This window comes from Juglans regia, chromosome 5 (genome assembly GCF_001411555.2).
Source record: "Juglans regia cultivar Chandler chromosome 5, Walnut 2.0, whole genome shotgun sequence".
NCBI classification, from domain to species: Eukaryota; Viridiplantae; Streptophyta; class Magnoliopsida; order Fagales; family Juglandaceae; genus Juglans; species Juglans regia.
The window spans coordinates 21613276-21633751 of NC_049905.1; the positions used below are offsets into that span (position 1 = coordinate 21613276).

The 20476-nt window shown below is 38.8% G+C and overlaps 3 protein-coding genes across 3 annotated transcripts; 1 reads left to right on the forward strand and 2 right to left on the reverse strand.

Moving 5' to 3' along the window:
* Positions 1-1922: 1922 nt before the first annotated feature.
* On the forward strand, positions 1923-5285 carry LOC109021563 (disease resistance protein RUN1-like). Its single transcript, XM_019004222.1, has 5 exons — positions 1923-2443; positions 2829-3930; positions 4023-4316; positions 4431-4640; positions 4764-5285. Exons 1-5 carry the CDS (start codon positions 1923-1925, stop codon positions 5283-5285), a joined length of 2649 nt encoding a protein of 882 aa, XP_018859767.1.
* A 763-nt stretch (positions 5286-6048) lies between these two features.
* On the reverse strand, positions 6049-6914 carry LOC108990361 (putative nuclease HARBI1). Its single transcript, XM_018964306.2, has 2 exons — positions 6669-6914; positions 6049-6542 (listed from the first exon to the last, which is right to left on the reverse strand). Exons 1-2 carry the CDS (start codon positions 6871-6873, stop codon positions 6073-6075), a joined length of 675 nt encoding a protein of 224 aa, XP_018819851.1. The 5' UTR covers positions 6874-6914; the 3' UTR covers positions 6049-6072.
* A 996-nt stretch (positions 6915-7910) lies between these two features.
* On the reverse strand, positions 7911-8958 carry LOC118348465. Its single transcript, XM_035690100.1, has 2 exons — positions 8632-8958; positions 7911-8522 (listed from the first exon to the last, which is right to left on the reverse strand). Exons 1-2 carry the CDS (start codon positions 8956-8958, stop codon positions 7911-7913), a joined length of 939 nt encoding a protein of 312 aa, XP_035545993.1.
* Between the last annotated feature and the right edge of the window lie 11518 nt (positions 8959-20476).

Here is a 20476-nt window from a genome sequence, read left to right on the forward strand (position 1 = left end):
GCGCCATGGCTGCGCCTTGTAAGTCATCACGTTCAATCCAAGAATATGACTATGTCGAAAGTGTTTCGATTACCCATTACAATCTTAAAACCATTAATTATTGGTGCGTTTGGGTAGATGGATTTGGGAGATTTAGATATTTTGAGTCTTGAAATTTCTAAAACTTTGGATTTGGATTGTTTAAATTAAAGAAGTATTCTATCAGAGATCATTTTCCAAGTTATTAGGTTTGGATTTTTAAACATGCGTTTTGTCAGCTAGGTAATTTTCATGTTTATACAACATTTTTTATTTATTTATAGAAAATAGACATCCATTTCATTCCATGAAGGAAGTAAGTTACATCTGTGACTCACGTTACAAGCCAATCTAACATCTGTTGTAAGCTTTTCCGTAGACAAATTTCTTCGCGACAGACATTGTCTTAATTTCTAGAAATTCTCAAAAGAGAATATCATTCTCTGTATAAAACAAAGATAAAACCATCTCCCACCTCCAAAGGAGGATAGGGTATCCAAACTCCATCCTCTAAAAGAGAAGAAGTGAACACCACTGCCATCCCCCTAAACGGAGGAGGAAGAACCATCACTGCCCTCCTTTAAAAGAGGAGGGGCTTCTCCTGCTATGGACATAAAGTCTAAAAGCCTATTTCAATTATTTTCTCACACAAACAAAACCAAAATACATACACTAAAAACACAACAGAAAATCGAAAAACACTGGAAAAAGGAAATTGTGGTGGCGCGTGATGGGAGGAAGCCGGTCAGACAATCTTGAAGGTGCCAGAATTATTGGGCCTTGAGCTACCGCGCGTGGCATCAATGGAAGAAGATTCGTCGTAGCGCGTGGGTGCCACATGCTCCTTTTGACCCGCTCGTGGGTGTGACACGCCGCTACGATTGGCGTCCAATCTAACTATTGATTTAAAAGCTCTATGACTGTTAGATACTAATTTGACTAAACATTTAACTCTCATGATCATAACATGCACACAATTTTTTCGTTGAAAATCTACTTTAATAGTTATCTTTGTACTACTAACATAATCCATATTTGAGTTGGTTTGATAAGAATGAGGATTTTCTTTTCTTTTTATTTTTTTATCAAACCAATTAGATTTTTTTTCCCATTTTATTATACCCCACTGTTACTACTTTTAGTATTGTCCAAATTCGATTTGAAATTGTAAGGGCCTCGTGTGATGGCTCCCTTAATTAACAGACAAACTTAGCAGCAAATTTGGCAGTGGCTCCCTTTTATGATTAGATTCTGCAGATATATTAATATATTAATTAATCTTTTAATGATTGTATTAGCACATGCGCAATTACTCCAAACCGCGAATCACGCTAGATTAAAAAACATAAAAAAGGTTCTGCATGCGCAGCTCCACCTCGGTCTCCCACTTTAATAACCTTTTGACTAAAACACAAACCGAGAATTGATCCTACTGAGTACTGTCAAGGTACCTCTATACCTATTATTTATTATTTATTATCTCGAAAGTTTATGTTTATGAAATAAATGATAATTTCAGGTGATACGAGAATAGAGGTTTTGAATTTAAATATTTATTTTATATTTTATTTTATTTAATTAAATATTTCACGAATATAACTATTTATAAAAATCTAACTTATACATTAAAAAAAAATATATTAAAATATAAATAAATAATAAAATATATATATTTCCATTACGTTAAGTTTTGAGACCAGTAATAATTTAACAGCTGCATCTACCTACCTGCAACTTCCATCTCAGGTCGACTAGTACTACTAGTACTCCAGGGCTAGCTTCTATTAATATATATACAAACAGATTATCTCATGATATCTTCAGTGTTCTTCTCATTGTCTAAGCCCGCAAATTACCAATATTCCCTTCCACAATTAAGCTTCTAAATCTCTCGCATTGCTTTCATGGACACTCAAAGACCCTCTTCATCTACTTCTGAAATAAAAAGAGATCATTCATCTCCGCCTGGATGGAAATATGAAGTTTTCCTTAGTTTCTATGGCAGAGACACCAGAAGGGGTTTCACAGATCATCTACATGCTGATTTAAAACGGAAAGGCATTGTCGTCTTTAAGGATGACAAAACACTCAAGCAAGGAGAATACATTTCTCAAGCGCTTCTAAAAGCAATTCAAGAATCGGAATACGCCATCATCATACTTTCAGCAAATTATGCTTATTCCAAATGGTGTCTTATGGAACTTGCCGAGATCGTTAAACGGGAGGAAAAGAAGAAGCTGATCACAATTATTCCTATCTTCTATCATGTCGATCCTTCAGACATAAGAAATCAAAGAGGGACTTTTGCAGAAGCTTTCGCCGCACATGAAAAAGATCCCAATGTAGACATCAAAGAGATTGATATGTGGAGAAATGCTTTCAGAAAAGTGGGCGAAATTGTCGGAGAGCACGTAAATCATAACAAGTAACATTTCCTCTTTTCTTCTTCCATTGCCAACTAGCAAGCAATTAACATCTATCTATTTGCTTAAATTATGACATTTATAATTTTTAAAATGTTTAGATTATGATCTTGTCAGACAATTGATGAGAAGAAATATTGGAATAAAATATTATTTTTTAATATTATTATTATTTTAAAATTTAAAAAAATTAAATTATTTATTACATCTTACGTCAGAATTTGAAAAAATAATGAGAATAGAAGAAACATATTCTAATCAGGCCTAAATGTTTTGCTTTCTATAATAAACAATGCTTGTTATTGCTAAAGCGTTTTTCTTTTTTCTTTTCTTTTTTTTCTTTTTTTTGCCTGTGTCATTCATATTAGTTGTTCCATCAATTTACAGGTACGAATCAACAATTATACAAAAAGTCTGTGGACGTATATCTAATGAGTTGAATTCTAGATTCTCACGCCATGATTATGAGAAACTTGTTGCAATAGACTCCCATGTAGATGAAATGATGAAGATATTGGATATTGAATCGAACAATGTTCACTTTGTAGGAATTTATGGCATGGGTGGTGTAGGGAAGACACTGCTAGCCGAAATAATTTATGATCGAGTTTCTTGTCAGTTTGAAGGAAGCAGCTTTATTTATTGTATTAGAGAAGAATCTAGAGCTCGTGGTCTAGCTTCTTTACAGAAACAACTTCTTTCTATGATCATAAAAGAAAAAATACATGTATGGGATCATCACCATGGAAGTGAGGTGATAAGCAGGAGGTTACGTGATAAAAAGGTTTTTATCGTCCTGGACGATGTTGACAGTGACGAGCAACTGACAGCATTAGCAAAGGATCGGAAATGGTTTGGTCCAGGCAGTAGGGTGATTATAACATGTAGAGATAGTCATTTGTTGAGAACACATGGAGTGTATGATATCTTTAAGGTTGAGCTTCTTCAAACTACTGAAGCTTTGCAACTCTTTCGTTTGTCAGCCTTCGATAAAACCCAACCTCCGGAGATTTATGAGGATCTATCTATTGATTTTGTGAATTATGCTCACGGCCTTCCTTTAGCTCTAAAAGTTTTGGGTTCTTTCTTGCGTGATAGAACAATAGATGCGTGGAAAAGTGAGAGGGGTCAGCTAGAAAGAATTCCTCACACAAAAATTATGAATGTACTTCAAATAAGTTTTGATAAGCTGGAGTATTGGCAAAAAGAGTTATTTTTGGATATGGCATGTTTGTTCCGATCGGGACAGCTTTGGGTGGATAACATATTTTATGAGATGTTAAAAAGTCTCGGTTATCATTGCATCGACATTGACGTTCTCGTTGAGAAGGCCCTCATAAGCAAATCACAATATGGATGGTTGTACATGCATGATTTACTAAAAGAAATGGGACAGGAAATAGTTCGCCGGGAATGCCATGAAGAACCTGGACGACGTAGTAGATTGTGTGGTCTCGAGGATGTCTTTCACGTGCTGAAAAATGATACTGTAAGTTGATTAGTGTAGACATTAATATAAAAATTAGGTATATTTTCATCCTAGTTCTTGCTGATTGGCCTGTTTTTCTTGGTTGCCTGCAGGGAAGCGATGCAATTAAAGGCATCGTCATGGATTTTTGTCCTGAAACCAAAGAGATCAGAATCAACGCCAAAGCATTGTCAAAGATGAGAAAATTGAGATTTTTTAAATTCCATGAATCTCAAACTATAAAATGGCGTGGAAAACCTTTAAAATACATGCCAACCAATGAGTTGCGATTCCTAGAGTGGTCCGGATATGCTTCGAGATCCTGGCCGAGCAGTTTCCAACCGAACAATCTTACTATACTAAGGATGTATAACAGTCGCATGAAACAACTATGGAAGGGGTCGATGGTAAGTTTTTCACTCGTATAAATACGTCTTCTTCTTAATAATTCCCCTTCCTGTCTTTTCCAAATAAATTAATATATTCATATTTTGATCCAACTAACTACTTGTTTATAACAGGTTTTTTACAATTTGAAGGTCTTAGATGTGAGTGGTTCTGAGGATTTGATTAAAACACCAGATTTGACAGGTGCACCAAATCTTGAGAAACTAGACTTTTCAGGTTGTAGAAGCTTGTGTGAGCTCCACCCATCCATCGAAGCGATCAAAGGACTAGAAGAATTAAGAATGTCTGGCAGCCGAATCAAAGAACTATGGAAGGGTTTGGTGGTTAGTTTTTCACTCGTATAAATACGTATCTATTCTTCTTAATAATCCCCCTTACTGTCTTTTCCAAATAAGTTAATATATTCGTATTTTGATCCAATTAACTATACTTGTACTTTATAACAGGTTTTTGAAAATTTGAAGGTCTTAGATGTGAGTGATTCTAAGAACCTGATTAAAACACCAGATTTGACTGGAGCCCCACTTCTCGAGAACTTAAACCTTTCAGGTTGTAGAAGCTTGTGTGAGGTTCACCCATCTATAGGAAGTCTCAAGCGATTAAAAGAGTTGTGGCTTAACAAATGTTCAGGACTTAAGAAGTTGCCAGACCTGAGTAGGTTGGAATGCCTGACGGATCTTTGGGCACTCGAAACTGCCTTAACACAAATCCCATCTCTGGATCTAATCCCCAAGAGCATCCGGGAATTTCATCTCGAAGTAAGAGAGTTCATGCCAGATCCCAGCTATGATATTGGATCATTTGTAGAATATGAGATGGAAGGAATATATGATCTGGTAAAATCACTTAGCATTGGTCTTGACGGAGGAGATAGAACTCGTGGCATATCCGGTACATATTATTCGGATATAGCTGGCGAAACGGTGGGGCAGTGTGTGTTTGAGTGTTTCTCTCATTCTCTTCTTTAGTTTTAGATAGTGATTTAGGCCTCGTTTGGATTCAAAGATGGGTTGAGATGAGTTGAGATGAGTTTTAAATAGTAGTGAGATGAGTTGAGATGAGTTGAGATGATTTATGAATAGTAGTGAGATGAGTTGAGATAATTTATAAGTTGTTGTAATTTATTTATGAATTGATATGGTTTTAACTTTATATTAAATGTAATATATAAATTATTGATAAAGAAGTATTAAATAAATTATTAATTATCCAGGTACTTTTTTTTTTTTAATGAAGTGAATAATAAATCTACAAGGATTACAATAGTCTTTTCTAATGAAAATACAACAAAATTTCGATAATAAATTTAATCATTTATTCAAAAATCCCAATTGTAATTAGCCGCAAAAAACACGTTAAATAATATTAATATATTATAAAATAATTTCAACTCAAATAGCTGTGCTTAAATTCATTTCCCATATTCACCGTAGTAATGGGAAATTTTCCCAACCTCTAATTTTCAATTATAGTCAATGATAATCAATTAGGAAAATAAGATCATTAAATTATAAAATCAATCCTTGTAAATTTGTGTACGATAAAATTTACATATCGACAAATTATTTATGAAACTAAATTTACGTATATAGCTTATAATATTAGCAACTATATTTCTAAATAAAGTAGCTACAAACTTCCCTATCTATATAAATTAGTAATATATTGCCAGACCACATTAAAATTTGCAATACATTTGAATCTCTAACTACACCCTTATATAGTCTCAATAATGTCAATATTTATCAATATAAGTCAATGACCACTCCTAGCTTCCCACATACGTTTGGCAATGTCATCCCTAATTGCAGCCATAGCTCGGGCTGATTCGACGGTCATGTCAGGATGATTTCCTGAAACAGCGGCGTCGCTATATGCACGACCGCTTGGACTGAGCTCCATATCTCTCCACTCCTCGAACAACCAGTCATTCGGGCTCGTCATTCTAATAAAATTGTGTAACGTACAACATGCAATGATCAGATCCCCTTGCCTCCCAACTTTATAACCAGGCATGAGTCTTAGAATTCTAAATCGTGATTTCAAGACCCCAAATGTACGTTCTATTACGTTACGAATACATGAATGACGATGATTAAAATAATCTTTATACCCCCTAAATCCCCGCTGACCCTGACGGTCACTTCTATGATATCTCTCTCTAGGGTAAGGGGGCATAAATCCTCGAGTACATGGATACGCCGAATCGACTAGATAATAATGACCTGTCAACCATTAACATTATGAGATAATCAGGCCCCAAGCAACGAATCCCGAGCTTTTTAAAAACAACAGATATAAAGACCCAATATAATCAGACAAAAATAATTGTGGCCTTCGAACTGATTTACCATCGAGAGGCATTGGAAATGCGTTGCGGCCCTGAGACAATGCATCGATGAATACACGTGCATCATGCGAGCTCCCCTCCCAACCAGTGTACAGGAATGTGAATTTCATGTCCAAGTCACATACACACAATACGTTTTGGGCAACTTTGCCATGCCGGTTGCGATATGCCTCACGCACCTCTGTAGGTACAACAGCGTCGATCATGGTCCCATCAATTGCACCAATGCATCCCTGCGAACGAGTAAGCGGACATGATACATACGAATACATACGGTTTAAGTAATTTACAAAACAATTATCCAATATGTACAGAATTATATTTTATTATCTACTATAATAAACTTACCTCAAACCAAGGATAATTTCTCGGATTGGCTGCGATTGTTGGGTGCACCCCGGATGTGTGAGTTGGGTAAATAAGATGTGTCCCCAGCCTACACAGGGCCTTCATAACGTTCCTCACATGGGCATTAACAGTTTCTGTTGAATGTTGAAAGCGCTGCCCCACAATCCGTTGTTCGTCTCCAGCTGCCACTACAGATGTGAACATGCCTATTTGTTCCTCGACGGTCAACCCTTTTCTAGTATCCTTCAAAAAACTATTTGAACGTAACAAGCTGCATAATGCGCGGAAGGCATCAACCTCAAGTCGAAATAACTCGCTACAATTTCTTGGATTCCCATTCAAAACTTCCAAAATATATTGATGTCCCCGTAATCCGATATTGTGTTGTGGCTGTCTAAGCTGTTGTTGTGCTTCTCTACCAGCCCTCACAAGAAATGCGAGTGTCTCAAGATCCTCAGTTGCAAGGTCATCTTCACTACTATCAGTCAAACACACATTAGGGAACGTATCATCTGAATCTCAATTCACGTTCATCGAGTACCTTCCTGCTGACCAATTCCCATTGTGCACAGTGGGTTAATTCGTACTATTTTATCTTTACAACAATTGTAAATAATCTGTCACAAGTTAACAAAATAATAAGGCGGTACTACGATAATCATAGAATATATTAAACATGTCCAATATAATCATACAGAACCCGAACAGAGCCTAAAACAGGTCCTCCATAATCCGTCCTCATTTCAATCAAATTACAACAAATCAAACAGACAACCCCGCATTGGAAAATGAGGCTGTCTATAAACTCATCAACGAAATACAAATAGTCTCACTTCTACATAAAGGGTGACAATGCCATAGAAAATATAGCCTAAGAATTAAAACCCCGCTTACTTTAACAATGACGGGCCCAAGAGTCCCTCCTTGCAGCATCCAAGGACAAGAAAAACTGTCGCATCTCTGGGTTCAGTAATTCCTTAATTGCGCGAACAAGTTGGGATGGATCCAACGGAGGGGAAAGCTCGCTTAGCAACGTCGCACAATGACTAATCGGATCATACCCCGCATTGGTCCCCTCACTAGGCTCTGACTCTTTGCTGCGCTTCGATGATGCCACAGCTTCTGCATCCTCATATCGTTTACGCCTCGCTCTCTGCGTCAGTTTAACCTCCTCGACGGCCTCAGAAAGCTGCACCTCAAAATCGCTCTTCTTTCTTGGCTTCGGCCTACGTGATGACCCAGTCACGGCATCCACTGCAGGTGACCCGATCCCCATCAAGTCAATAAAGTCATCATTGCCAATGGGCAATCCCTGTCGATGGCCTAGTGCGGGAGGCACTCGAGCTCGCATCTCCTCATCCAGGCGCCGCTCGTCGTCGCTATCTGCGGGGAGCTGTGTTGATGCGTGTTGCATAGTCCCGTATGCAACGGACGCGCCAAATATGGTGCATAGCTCCTCGTACTTTGGGCAGCCAAAAGTACGAAACCTCCCCCATTTCGATTTAACCTAACAATTATAGAAGAAACAGACGCAGTTAATAATCAAACATCGAGTGCTCAAAAAACAAATTTGAAGGGTGCAATAATAATATAGGGAAGTTTAATTAAAATTTTACCCTAATGGCATTCTCCCAGCACTCGTCACTCGCGACAACTGTCTTTGTGTCGGGATCCCAACCCATACCAGTTTGGCTCAACAAATCGGTAAACAAGCGCTGCATCCCCTTCAACCTCGTCAATTTTCCACGAACCTGGTTCCCGTCAAACACTTTCTTCCCAACAGCAGTGAGTCGCTGTGCATAAACTCCATGCTCTCTAAACGTTATCTTTCCGCCCTTTAATCTACCTTGAAGCGCGTCCTGGTAGAGCATGTCGATGAATATCTCCTCCATGGCATCGCCCCAAAGCACATTATCCCGGCTCGTATCTTCGGGGTCCTCCATTTGAAATAGCTAAAATGGTAATATAAGGAAAAAAGAAAAAAAGGTTTTGCATGTCAATTACGCTACGTTATATGCGTTAATATGAGTAACGAGCCGGAATTACAAAAGGACTTGCCTGTTGATACGGCTGATGTCTAGCAGATGAGCGTAAGGAGTATCGCTATGGGAACATGGATGACGTAAGTTTATTAATCCCCAGGAAATTTTGTTATATATAAATACACAACAGTTGTAGGAGAAAAACCAAAATCAAAACACTACACTACCACATTCAACCACATGCATAGCAAAACCAAAACCCCCAAAAACAGAACAATAATCCCATTTATAACTCTGTTATAAAATGAGGCCCCAAGCAAAATAATTGTTTCAACTATAAAATACATGCAAATGCAAAAATCTTTCAAAAATATGGTGCACGGCAACAGCATATTTTTGAAAGAAAATATGGATGACGTAAGTTTATTAATCCCCATGAAGCTTTGTTGTATATAAATACACAACAGTTGTAGGAGAAAAACCAAAATCAAAACACTACACTACCGAGAACTTGTCCCGACAAGGCCACTTGGCCTTTTATATCTTTAAATATTTAACAAAAAAATCACATCATTAAAAAACACTTTTTCAAGTATTAAGTAAAAAAAAAAGAAAAAAAAAAAGTATCGGAACCCACTGTCAGGACATGTCATCGGGGACACCAAACATTTTCCGTAAGTAAAAGATCCAACCAAAAGGCAAGTAAAATAAAATAAAAATATTTAAAAAAAATTACAACAAACCCATGCATGGACCATTCCAATCACTGACAAACTATTCCGGTAAAAATGATATCTGCTTACGCCTATATCGTTCATAGAAATAAAATAAAGAAGAAAGGGTTTGGCATATTGATTTTGTAGTATTTACTTCCGCAGCCCAACTAAAAACGTGATTTCACAGTTTTAAGACTCCAAGAACTAGAGGAAGAAAACAGATGAACTCGTTATATTGGCTTACTATATAAACATATTTTGTTTTCGATATTAACTAACGTACTGAGTTTTAAAACCATCCCTAATACTTTCCAAAGGAGCCAGCACCATAGCTCGAACAAGAGTTTATTGGCTTGGCTCATGTTGCAAAACCAATCAATGAAATTAAAAGGATGGAGAAAAGACATGTACACAAGAGACATGTGGTTTGGCATAAGATGGGGCATGCTAGTGTGGCAATTACGAAGGGTAGGGGGAGGTGAGGTGGATACGTAGTGCGTCCACAAAACTTTGGGGACTTCTTTCTTTTTGGAAATGGTGCTGTTTGGTGGGGTAAAAATATAGGGAAGTTTTTATGCCATCAACTCCATGAGTCAAAATTGCAAATGAATGGACTGATTTCATAGACACTTAATACATGCCCCAAGCAAACTAATAACCCAACCAGAAAATACATGCAAATGCAAAAATCTCCCCACATTACAGCCAACAATAATCTCCTACAAAATCCATGCAAATGCAAAAAGTGTGTCCAATATTTATGCATCGAGTAGCAGATTTGACAAAGAAAATTCTGCATCCCCATTCAACCACTGTCAACCACATGCATACCAAAACCAAAACAAACTAATGTTTAAAAACTAAAATACATGCAACTGCAAAAATGTCCCCAAATATGGTGCACGTCTGTAGCAGATTTTTGAAAGAAAAACTAATACCCCATTCCCACATTCAACCACATGCATACCAAAACCAAAACTCCCAAATAATCAATTATAATCACACTCACAACTAACCTATGAAATGAGGCCCCAAGCATCTACCTTTTAAAGCCAATGTTCAACTATCCATACAACAGATATAAATTACCCAGCATCTACATACGGTCTAGCAGATTTGTCTAACCTCATGCACTATAAACAAGTAAGCGGAATGGTACTAAAATGAAAGTGCACTTAGGTGTCCCATATATATGGGTAAATAAGGGGGCTAATATACAGTTTCTGCTTCAAGTCCGAACTTCATGGGGGAAAAATAAAAGCCTCGGGCGCATCCACAGAGATTTGTGAGTAACCAAACTTTTTCATTCATCTAATCTAAGGATAACATGCATTCTATTATTCATAATAATCAAGGTCAATAACCACAAGCCGAACCAAATTAGGCTCAAATTCATGTTCAAAAAACAAGAGTAATGCCCAGAAAAATTTACACATTTCGCATAAGGGAGACGGCAGTAGATGCATTGAGATGAGATACACATACTTGGAAGGATCGTGTCCTCGGAGCCGTGGTGGTGATACGGGTACCCCGAAGGTGGTTACGGTGGATTCGAGTTCTTGAGGTTGGGTGTTTGGTGGTTTTCGGAATTGTGGCCTTCATTAGTGAGGGGGACAGAATCAATTTGTAATGTAAAATCCCACGGAAACAGACCCCTAAATCTACACTGTTTGCTGCGAATCTATCATGAAAACCCTAGACAAAGGGTCGCAGCGTTTGGGTCAGGGGTAGGGGAATCTCTGTAATGGAAGGGGGACGTGATTGGGTACGGTGTGCAGGAATGGAAGAGGAACTGATTCTCGGTTGCTTGGACTGAGATGTGTACGGGCTGACCTCCCTGGGTTGCCTCTGTTCTAAGAAAAACCAAAATTGCCTCAGTGAGTCGCATTCGGTCTGGCGTTGATGATGGCAGGGAGTATGACTACGGAGCGTTGAGACGAGCTCTGCGCGGAGCCATAGCTGAGCCTGAGGAGCTTCGGTGAGGGCGATTCGTGACTTTGCCAGGAGTCTGCGTGAACCGAATGGGTGAAGGGTGGGTGGGAGGGCCTTGAAGAGCCATTACTCGCCCTTTGTCTTGCCCAGTCAAAAGGCATAAAGCAACTTCACGAAAGGCTGGGCACGAAGCCTTTGTTTGTCGTATGCGAAACTTTCTGTTGAATGAGACGGGTTGGACAGACAACTGGGGACCGTACGAAATCATCTTCAGATATTTGAAATCATCCTCATATATTCGAAGTCACCTTCGAATCCAAACAGCCCCTTAAAATGAGATGAGTTGATATGAAAGTTAAAAGTTAAATAAAATATTATTAAAATATTATTTTTTAATATTATTATTATTTTGAGATTTAAAAAAATTAAATTATTTATTATATTTTATTTAAAAATTTGTGAAAATTATAATGATGAGATAAGATGGTTTAAAAGTGTTTCTCAATCCAAATCTACAATCAAAACGGATTTCATCTCACAAATAGAAAAACTCTCTTATGGTCATGCTTGTATTTTGTAATTATGCAAATTGAATTGTAACTAAGGCCTCATTTGGATAATGAATTAAATTGAGATGAATTGATTTCTTTATAAATAATAATGAATTGAGATAGTAGAATGAGTTTTGTGAGACCCACATAAGATAAGTTTAAATATCTTTAGATATTAAAATTAGTTTATATGTATTTATGAAAAGTTGAGAAAGGTTATGGGTCTCGCGTATAAAAAGGTATTGAGTTGAAAAATGTTATATGTCTCACATGTAAAGAGGTTTTGAATTAAAATTAATTTAGTGATTTAAGAATTATGTGTTTAGATATTAGACTCAACTTAAACTTATGAATTATTTCAACTCAGTCAAAGTTCCAAACCTTAGGCACTTCGAGGGGCCCGCTCATTGCACCCAATTGTTTGCGGCACTTTAAATTAAGGTTGTTAAATCTTTGAGGTCTTTATTAATGCATGTTATTGGATGTCATTACAAATTAAGACTTTTTTTTTTGGTTGGCTCAGAGGCAGTGGAAATGTAGTAAGTTTGAGTTTTGATTTTGTTAGATATGCATGCTTGAATTAAGTTGTATTGACATGTAGTTTAGGGTCCAATAACTAATTTTTAAATCAGGGTCTGTGTGTTTTATCAAGTTGATTGCTTTTGTGTGTGGCAAACACATAAAAAGGGCAGTGGTTCAAGTCAAAGGGCATTGATGATATTCATATATTTTCATATCCTTTAATCTAAATCTTGTATCTTTTCAAAGATTCTGGCCTGTGATGTATTATTAGAGCAATTTAATGTGAGTCTATCTTCAGAATACCTATATATATAAAGCCAATGAAAATAGTTGCTAGTTGACTTTCTCAGTGGGGATACTGCACTGATCAACATATATTAATTAATGTTTTTTAATATTTTGCAAATACACTCTATATATTAATTAATAATTTAATTTTTACTTAAAATTATTGTTTTCCAACTATTTTCTTCCTCAAACTAATCATCCAACAAACACATTTTAATATACAACAACATCCCTCTATCTATACAACAACATGGTTGCCCTCTCACTTATCAACCCTAACGAATAAAAGAGGATGTAAATCCCTATGATATAATAGATTACAAAAATTTATTTTCTCCACTCCTTTCGATCTTTCTAATTTCATAGTTGCAGAGAAATTCTTGTTTTCATAGGTCTATACAAGCCGTATCCCATGAGGAAGTACTCCAATGGTATCAACATGGCATGAGGCTGCTCCTCTGTTACCATTGACGCATGCCTGAACCTGTACGTTTGTTCCCCACACCCCCTAGTAAATAAAGCTCATTCTCATGCTAGCCGTATATGAAAATAAAACAGGATGGGATAGAACTGTTGCATACCTCAACTAATGCACTGTATCGCCTATCTAGATTAGAAGTCATGTGGAGAGCCTCTGAGTGAAATGGAGAGTTATCCCCAACAAAAATTAGAGAACAGAGTTATTGCCAGCAAAAATTAGAGAACGACATTGTAGTTTTCTCAATCCCTCTGTAAATCTCTAGGCATCAGCATGTGTGTGAATCACGTTTTTTCAATGTGGGACTTCAAGAATTATAGAAACACAAAGGCAAGGTCACCCACACCATGTAAGACAGTCATCTATAAAGCAGTAAACAATCAATGCACACATAATCGATAGCACATTTTCTAGAGGACGACAAATTCTCACACTAATCAGTTATGATATATAAAGAATTTAAGATATATTATATGGGTGAGAATATACATAAAGTCTGCATATTAATATTTGAGGATGCACGGTCCCGTCCTCTTCCATAAAACAATATGTGAGGATGCACTCTAGGGTTGCACCCAACCATAGAAGGATCTCAAATTAGACATTCATGCCCTATGTATTAAATTCCAGGGATTTTACCCTTACTATGGAAAGGAAAGCAAAACCATCTTAAAAACAGGATTTACCCTTCCAGAAACCGCCAAACATTTGAACTCTGCCTCTCCACCAAAGACTGTTGAAGGAAACATAATGTCATGGAAGTTAGACAAAGTGCTCAGCGCAGCGCTCAGACTTTGACCACAATTATCACTCATCTTTCAATTAACAAATAGATTATTAAAAGAAAAAAGGAAGGAAAGATGGGAGAAGTTGGAGGACTAACTCTTCTACATATTTGAACTATATCTGACTCTCATATTCGAGCACTGCCAAACTTCCTGCCACCATTATTTAAAATCCAATTATCTATCGACCAAAGTCTCAAAACATGAAGATCAATGTAGGAAATTAAGCACAGGCATACCTTGCTGAAGTACTTCTTAAGCAATAACTCAGTCACCACTCCACACATGCCATAAAAGTAGAGTAAGTTTTTGACAATACTTACAGATTATATTAAATCTCGTATAAGAATAAGACTCTCCAATCCAAATTGTAACACACCGTATTTTAGTGTATTTTTAATGAAGGAATTATTTTTGTTGATTCAAAAATTTATTCTCTTATTTTAAAATTGTTGGATTTTTAGTGGGTTTATTTTATGATTTTTAATTTTGTGAAAATTATATTTTGAAGTGCTTTCTTATTATTAATTATTGTTATGCGTTTAGATTTCTCTTTATTCTAAATTAATTACTGTGGGATTTAATTATTTTAATTTCACTTTACCATTACGTTTAAATTATTTTATTTAACTTGTGGTTTTGAAATCGTTTCTGTTGGATTATTTTTGTGACTCAAGATATGAGGATTGGACCTCATTTCTTTCTCTCTATTTTTCTTCCTTCTCTTTTTCTTTTCTCTTTCTTTTCTTTTTCCTTATTTCTCCATTCGGCTTCTTCCCGCGCGACCCAGCTCCCCCTCCCTCTCTCCGTTCATTTATTCCATCACCACCCAACGCCGCCGTGAGCCGGCGGTGACCGTCACCGCCCAGCCCGTTAGCCTCCCTAGCCGTCGGCGACCTCACCCCACCAACCTCAGCTCCATTTGCGCCGCCGATAGCCCCCACGCACCACACCAAGCCACGGCCACCAATTGCTCTAGCGCCGCCGTCGCGCCACCTCCGGCCACCATCTCTTCACCACATCATCCTCTACCTCATAGCAACCCAATGGACCCAACCCCAGCTCCGATCTGTCACCAGTGAAGCACAACCAACCCCATTTCCGATTTGGGTATTTTTGGCCTTAAACCACCCTTTGCGCCGCCACCCACGGCCAACCACCACCACCACTAGCTTCACCGACATCCCTAGGCCCTACCCTATCAATCTCGGGTCTTCGTTTGCACCCGTTCAAAATTGGGTCTTTGAGACCCACGGCCACAGTGCATTTGGCACTGTTTTATTGCTACGTTGCCGTTTCTTGCACCTCCTTGATCCTCCGAAAATTATAAAATAGCGCTGTAAATATTTCTAAAGAACTTTCGTGATTTAAATGTATTTTTACACTAACTCATTTCACTATATTGAATTATTGGTTGGTTTTACCGGACTAAGTCCGAGGAGTATGGGGGTCGGATGGATTGGTGGATGAAGTTGCTTGTGTGTTTGGGTTGTGTTATGAATTGTTGGGTGTTGGATATTGTGTTGTTTCATGGACATGACATATTTGCACGCATGATCATGTTTGTAAAGGAAACTGGGTTTTCGTGTAATTGCATTCATGTTCATGTGTATTTTATGAAAACTGAGTTTTCATGTGATAATGGATTTTGGGTGCGTGTGTATCACGACCCCAAGCCGAGATGGGGCATTATCTCGGTGGAGCTCCTCTGGTCACTCGGGAGCGGAATATACTGAGTGACGTCCCTTGGATTGTCCCTGGGCAATAATGGGATCGGACGAGATGGTCTCGTGCCGACTCTGTGGTCCCTCTGCTGGCGGGGACTAGAGGATGCTTGGCCATGTACGCGCTGGACGCAGAACTGGGCATCGCTCGTTGCGTAGTGGGTGCTTGGCCATGTACGCGCTGGGCGCGGAACTGGGCATCGCTACGAAGCCAATACGTGCGGATGGTCCCTAGGAGAGATCATGGTGCATATGGTAATAATGGATTAAATGGACTATTTTCTGAAAAAATAGCGTGTGTTGGATTTTATGTGAATCATTTTCTGGAAAAATGATGGATTATTATTTTGGGCCATTTTCTGGGAAAATGGTGAGAAATGTTTTATGGATATATTTTTGGACCAAAATGGGATTTTGGCGTGTGTTGGAAAATATTGATTTTCGGAAAAAATGATGTTTTGGAAAAATGCATATTTCATCATATGCATGCATTATTGTTAGTTGCATTAATGCTTTTGTTAATCTCGTGAGTTGTTTGGATCTTACTTACCTGCGGTACCGTTTTATGGTAATGTAGATTTGATGCAGATGAGGCTGAGGGTGAGCCTGAGGATTCGGCTCCTCCTGAGGAGTGATCTAGGATCACTCGCTTTGGTTTGGCTTGTGTTATATTTTATTTTGATGACTGTATAATAACTTTTAAACCACTTTTACTGATGTTTAAATTGTGTTTAAATTCTGGTACTTAGTTGACTTAAATTATCCGCTGCGTTGTTATTGTACACTATTGCATGTACACATACTTGGCACTATCGTTGGGATGCGTGACCATGTTGTCATAATCTCGACGTCACGATTCTCGCGTTCTTATACGTGGGAGTCGGGGCGTCACAGGTGGTATCAGAACAGTTTGGCTTTAGGTAAAGCCATATGTCCCATAGGTAGAGTACCAGAAAAGTTTAAAGTTGTAAATTGAAATTATTTATTTTAAAGTATGTTATATTTATGGGTTTTATTCTATTTTATTTTACGTTGTATTATTTTATTTTATTTTATTTTATTTTTGGTGTTGCTTTGAGTTGTGTCGGATTTTGTCTGGGGATTTAAGCGGGGTTAAAGATTACTATATGACAGGAAGATGGTGAGACCAAGAAGGCCAGATAATGAGCCCGAGGATGAGTTACCGAGGGGCGATGGGAATTATGCCATGGCAAGGGCATTAAATCGGATGACAGAGTTCCTCCAACAGAATTTTCGACTGCCGTAAGGAGATCTAAATAGAGTGGTCCAAGCTGGGTGCACCTATGAGCACTTCTTGGCGCATAGGACCCCTGCCTTTACTGGGGAAGAGGATCCATTAAGGGCCAGAAGGTGGATTGAAGATCTTGAAAGGACATTTGAAGTCTGTGGTTGCACGGAGGCTCAGATGGTGTTGTATGGAAGTTACTTGCTGCAAGGTGAAGCGGCCAACTGGTGGCAGACTAAGCGGCAACTCCTAGAGATGGAGTTGGGATCTTTTGCAGCTGTGTCATGGCGGCGTTGGAAGAAAGAGTTTGACGACCGTTTCTTCCCTGTTTCTTTAAGACGGCAGATGGCACGAGAATTCAATAGTTTGGTTCAAGGAGGTATGACTGTTGAGCAGTATGCCAGAAAATTTATGGAGCTTGGGCGGTTCGCTCCCCACCTCATTACCACTGAGGAGTTGCGAGTTGAGCACTTTTAGGAGGGCCTGCGACATGACGTATGCAGACAAGTAGCCTGTCTCCAGATTGTAGATTTTCAGAAGTTGGTGGATTTGGCCACTATTGCGGAGCGGGAAAATAGTTTTGCTGTAGGCTCCCCACCTGGTCAGAAGAGATGTAGTTTTGTTGGTGAGGGTAGTAGCTCTGGGACGCCACATAAGTTTGTACAGAGGATCGGGACCCGTTCTCAGACAACCTCCGGTGTTCGTGCAGGAGGTCGAGCTCCAGTGTGTAATAGATGTAATAGAGCTCATGAGGGCGACTGCGGTCAGAGGGGTATCCAGTGTTTTATATGTGGCCAGTCGGGACACTTTGCCCGTGAGTGTCCCAACCAAGCTCAAGGAGGCAGAGGAGGTTGGCGTGGTGGAAGGAACAACCAGAGACAGTTGGTTCAAGCTCGAGTCTATGTTATGACTCCTGGAGATGTGGATTACGAGGCTCTAGAGACTCACGACGCCGGGGTGATTACTGGTATGCTTTTAGTTTAATATTTGGATTTGGTGTTTGGCGTGGGTTGATTTTTGAATTTTATTATTGTATGTGTGTGCCTCAGGTAGAGTTCGTCTATATGATTTTTATGCATGTACCTTGTTTGACTCTGGGGCATCTCAATCTTCTGTGTCTGCCACTTTTGCATGGATGTGCAATCTAGTCATAGAGCCCTTATCACAATCCTTGGTGGTGGCTCTTCCCAATGGCGAGATTGTGTGTTGCTCCAAGGTTGCTTTAGGTTGTCCTTTAGTTTTTGGTGAAAGGACACTTGAGGCAGATTTAATTGTATTCAAGTTGTTGGGGTTTGATATAATTCTGGGTATGGATTGGCTGCATCGTTATTCTGCTAACATAAATTGTAGAAGTCGGGTAATCAGCTTTCAACTTCCGGAAGGAGATTATTTGGAATTTGTGGGAAGCAAGTTGAAAGCAAGACCGGCGGTTATATCGGCCATTCAGGCAAAAAGAGACATAGCTTGTGGGGCAGATGCCTATTTGGTTCAAGTGGTGTCTACACTGTCCAAGAAGAAGTCTTTAGTGGATATTCCAGTCGTGAAGGAATTCCCTGATGTGTTCGTGGATGAGTTACCCGGGTTGCCTCCAGTTCGCGAGATGGAGTTTGTTATTGATTTGGAACCTGGAGCGGCTCCTGTACATAAGGCTCCCTACCGTATGGCACCGACTGAGTTAAAAGAATTGAAAACTCAATTGCAGGAATTGGTTGATAAGGGATTTATTCAGCCCAGTACTTCGCCTTGGGGAGCGCCTGTTTTATTTGTCAAGAAGAAGGACGGTACTCTCAGAATGTGTATAGATTATCGGGAACTTAATAAGGTGACCATCAAGAACAAGTACCCACTTCCTAGAATTGATGATTTATTTGATCAGCTTCAAGGAGCAGCTGTCTTCTCAAAGATTGACTTGAGATCAGGCTACCATCAGTTGAGGATAAGAGACAAGGATGTACCCAAGACTGCTTTCAGGACGAGGTATGGGCATTATGAATTTAGAGTGATTTCTTTTGGATTAACCAATGCTCCTGCCGCTTTTATGGATTTGATGAATCGGGTGTTTCGTCCTTTTTTAGATTCTTTTGTAGTGGTGTTTCTTGATGACATTCTGATTATTCTCGAGATTTGGAAGAGCATGCTTGTCACCTTCGTCTCGCACTTGGGAAGTTAAAAGAGCATCAGTTGTATGCCAAACTGAGTAAGTGTGAATTTTGGTTGGAAGAAGTTAAGTTTCTTGGGCATGTGATTTCCCAAGAGGGAGTGGCTGTAGATCCTAGTAAGGTGGAAGCTGTTTTGTTGTGGCCTCGCCCTTCAACAGTGTGTGAGATACGGAGTTTCTTGGGACTTGCCGGTTATTATCGGAGATTTGTGGAAGGATTTGCTCGATAATCCGGACCTCTCACTGCTTTGACTAGGAAGAATACTTAGTTTGTATGGTCAGACAGATGCGAGAGAAGTTTCCTAGAATTGAAGAGGAGATTGACTATAGCACCTATTTTGGCACTTCCGGAGCCACATAAGTCGTTTGTGATTTTTAGCGATGCATCCAAGTTTGGATTAGGATGCGTTCTTATGCAAGAGGGACGAGTTGTTGCTTATGCATCTCGTCAGTTGAAAATTCATGAGAGGAATTATCCAACACATGATTTAGAATTGGCGGCTATAGTTTTTGCTCTTAAGATTTGGCGACATTATTTGTATGGAGAAGTCTGTGAAGTTTACACTGACCATAAGAGTTTGAAGCACTTGTTTACTCAGAAGAATCTCAATATGAGGTAGAGGCGGTGGTTAGAATTGATTAGCGACTACCAATGTGAGATTAAGTATCATCCAAGAAAGGCGAATTTAGTCGCTGATGCATTGAGTAGGAAGTCTCAAATGGTGGATAGAGTCATCAGGTTTGGACTCTCTCCTTTGTGGGATGAGGAGACTTCTTATCGAGAGTTCGCAGCAAGAAGAATTGTTATCTTCGGTTTTGGATGTCTGAGTAGTTGATTTTGAAGAATTGAAGACTCTCCAAAGAAGGGATCCTAAGTTGTTAGCTATCAGAAAGAGAGTCAGGAAGTCTAGAGGACCCTTGCATTATAGCTTGGATAAAGATGGTATTCTTCGGTTTCGGGATCGTAGAGTGATTCCTCGAAATTCAGAATTTAAAGAGCGAATTTTGGCAGAAGCTCATGCGGCTCCCTATTCAGTTTATCCTGAAAGTACAAAGATGTACCGAGACTTGAAGAAAAG